The 3,513-nt window shown below is 47.8% G+C and overlaps 1 protein-coding gene across 7 annotated transcripts in view; it reads right to left on the bottom strand.

Moving 5' to 3' along the window:
* Window positions 1-1,194: 1,194 nt before the first annotated feature.
* FHL1 (four and a half LIM domains 1) overlaps window positions 1,195-3,513 on the bottom strand; it is a 63,957-nt gene continuing 61,638 nt past the window's right edge. For 4 of the 7 annotated variants that reach the window (XM_005865326.2, XM_005865325.2, XM_014538931.1 and 1 more), the window contains 2 exons: window positions 3,073-3,272; window positions 1,195-2,691 (listed from right to left, as the gene is read on the bottom strand). In XM_005865326.2, the coding sequence (XP_005865388.1) occupies window positions 2,608-2,691; window positions 3,073-3,272 (284 nt within the window). In that variant the 3' untranslated portion in view covers window positions 1,195-2,607. The remainder of the gene's footprint in view (window positions 2,692-3,072; window positions 3,273-3,513) is intronic. The other 3 variants (XM_014538932.1, XM_005865329.2, XM_005865330.2) reach the window with 1 other exon arrangement.

Raw genomic sequence — 3,513 nt, 5'->3', positions numbered from 1 at the left:
CAATAAGGAGGAAATATGCTAATTGAATGCCACGCCCTCAAAGATGGCAATGCCCACAGCCACAAGATGTCAGCGCCCAGTCCCCTTCACCCCACTGGCACTCTGCACGTTTGCTTCCAGAGTCTTCCAGTCCCCTCAGCTCCCCAGCCACCCAGGGCTTGCCCGAGACGTAGGCAAGCCTTGGATGTCGGCTGCCCAGCCGCCCAGGGTCGCCAAAGGCGCAGGTAACCTGGGCCGGCTGAGGCTTGTGCTGACGGCAGTGGCAGCAGCAGAGGTGTGATGGGGGTGTCTCCTTCCCCTGATTGCCAAGTCACCTCCTGCCCCTGAGGGCTCCCGGACTGTGAGAGGGGGCAGGCCAGGCTGAGGGACCCCCAACTCCAGTGCATGAATTTTCATGCACCGGGCCTCTAGTAGTAAATATAACCCAGGGGTTCTGCCCTTTGCTTTTATTGCCCTGGGCCTAAGGCTCATCAAAGACTACTGCCCTCTCCTCCCAACTCTGCCTTTAACTGAAATGTGGTTTGACTAAGTGATCTTATGTTCTGGTGACCCATCATATAGGAGCATGCAGAAGGAACCTGTCTCACTGGACCTCCAGTGCTGTCCTTCAACAACCATGTGTGGGTGGGTAGGTTGAATAGCTCGAGAACATGAGCCCCAGAGATGTGTTGCAATGATCTAGAAGCTGCAACCTGTGCCCACCCCATCCCCCTCACTGAAGTCCATGGGCCCAAATGTGCAGCCTTCCAAATAAGCACTGTCCCCAAGGAGGGAGGCCCAATGGTGGATATCAGCCATTGAGGACATAGCAGTGTTCAACAGGGGCCTGGAGCTCTACGAGGCACAAGATAAGGGTAGTCAACAAAATAGAGATTGTGATGATTTCTCCATTGATACCCTTCAGCCACAGTGCTCTTTCTACCCCCATTCCCCTGGTCAAAGATGATCAATTTGCCCCTTTTAAGGGATGGCAACATCTGGGAAGTGCTATTTTGGGTCAGAATGGGTTTTTGTTGTTTTTAATTGGATCCAAGCACTGTTATAGGTCTGTTTTGTCTTGTTTGTAATTTGTGTTCCATGCAATTGCATGGAACTGAGTATGTCCTTGAAGAAAGAAAAAAAATTCAGGTTTTAGGATCAGTAGTAACACCTTATAGCAATTACACTGGGTAGAATAAAATGACAGGAGGCAAGTTATTTATATGCTACTTTTATTTCTGTAAGGATACACTGAAACGTTAGATGATATTAGCTAATGACAAAATGTAGAAATGAGGCATCGGCTTCTCTAACCATAGCTACAAGAATGTTAATATGTATTGTCATTACATGTTCACTTTGATATCATCTCATTTATGTAATATAACAATTAGATAGAATACAGTAAGTAGGTGATCCGGCATCTCAGGTAAGCACTACATGGAAATCTGCCTGTGAGGACAGTGACCTCCCCACTCCCCCAGAAATCGAGCTAAGCTCTTGAGGAACAGTCCTAAGAATCACAAGAGACATTGGTGAGCCTCTTTAACAGATCAACAAAAGAACAACTACTATTATGTTACAAGATTCACAACTTGCCACTGTTTGGAAATGTCACATCCATGTCAATGACCGTCCTGATGGCTGCTCAGCTACCCCTCTAGAGATTTATGGTTACTTCTATAGGATGACTTCAAACTGCAGGAACGTTCGAGGGGGCTAAAATGTTTTCATGCAAGTCTCCAAACCCATAATCTATGTTGTTATTAATTAAAACAAAATATTATTCATTAAACACACCCAACAGCTGGGTTAGTTTTGTTAAGCTTCCAGAAGTATTCACTGTGACGATGTTCCTCTGAAACAGGCTCGTTCTCTCAGATCTGCCTACACTTTCCACATCACCTGCATGTTCCATGCTTGAAAGTAGGAACGTTCAGAAAACACGGCACACGGGGAACTCAAATGTTAGTACGGGGGGAAAGGTCAGTTTAGCATCACAGCTAAGTTCAAATGTTAATTTTCTAGAAATTCGTATTAGTCGATCAAAAGCACAAAAGAACAGAAGGAAGGTTTTGATGAAGTTAAACCATGCATTTCGGTAAATTCTCTTTCTGCTCACAGAACACAGGGTGAGCAACGAGTTGAAGCAGCCGCTACAACTCTTGTGTGTCGTGTGATGACACGGTGGGTCCCAGCTGAGTCACGAAGGGCATCTCAGTGGGGGCTTTATTTCTTAGGCTTGTTGCTTACATCACTAAGCAGCTAAATGGTTAGCACTTTTCTGCTCTATGATAAACATGCAGAAGAGTCAATCTAAGTGTTCATTTTTTAATGCAGCCATTGCAAAATTAGCTTTGCTGCAGAGTTGGTTTTGCTAAATTCTAGAATGATCACTGTGCCCTTATTTGAGTAATACTGTAAAATGGGAGAAAAGACAGGAACAACTTTGAAGAGGTGAAAGGCCGCTCTTTCCCTATGGATGGTATAGGGCAGAGGGTGAGGACACAAATAACAATACTCAATTCCATTTTACAGGACAGGAGCCCCTGTCACTTTACAGCTTTTTGGCACAGTCGGGACAATACACATGCTCCTGATGGAAAACAAAGCGCTTGTTGGCCAGATTCACGGAGCATTTTTTGCAGTGGAAGCAGTAGTCGTGCCAGGATTGTCCTTCATAGGCCACCACACTGGAGCCTTTACCAAACCCTGTGGAAAACACAAAAGAGAAGAAAAGAGAAAATTGAGTGAATACAGGTGAGAGATACACGGCTGCCTTGCCCATTTACAGAGCTAATAAGCACAGGGCAGGATCTGCCCAGCTCCCAGGCCACCCCTCTCCACCGTGATCTGTCCCCTACGCCATGCCGCCGTGACCCTGCTACAGCTCTCAAGGACCTCAGAAGATGCCAGAGCTCAGCCAAAGGTTTCTGTGATTTAAAGAACCCACAATCCCATGCCACTTCAATCGCCCTGTAACACTTGCACCGACCTCCCAGCATAACCAGTTTCTTTGATTTAGGTCAGGGCCATGGCATCAAAGTGGCCACCAGGAGGCAAACTTGGGCTGTTTGTGGGGTATGCACTTACCGGGCCTCGAGGAGCTGCTAAGCTTCGATTTTTTCTATAAAGAACCACCACCCACGAGGGACAAGTCCTCTCTCCACCCGGATGCCTGCCCCGGAGGTTGGCGCTGGGAAACAGGGTGAGAGGCAAGCGTTTCCCGTGGCACACTGGGGGCTTCCTAGCTTTAGAGACTGGGTGGCTCACTCTTGACACAGTCCTTTTCCCTGAGGATGGCAAAAGTCTTCTCAAATGTACATTTCAAGGCTCCCCGGGGAGATGGGAACAGTGGAGGCGGGGAAAGGGCCCAGGGCACGTGGATCGCGGCCGCGAGATGAGGAATGAAATGATTAGCTCGGGTGGCAACAAAGCTGCCCACAGGCACCTCTGAGCTAGCCTTCAGCTATGGGGTGTTATGATCCCAGCCTATCACTCTTCAGCCTCCCTCCCCTTCCTTCCCCTAGCCTC

The sequence above is a fragment of the Myotis brandtii genome, unplaced genomic scaffold (assembly GCF_000412655.1).
Source record: "Myotis brandtii unplaced genomic scaffold, ASM41265v1 scaffold206, whole genome shotgun sequence".
NCBI lineage: Eukaryota > Metazoa > Chordata > Mammalia > Chiroptera > Vespertilionidae > Myotis > Myotis brandtii.
This window is presented reverse-complemented; position numbering and strand designations above follow the sequence as displayed.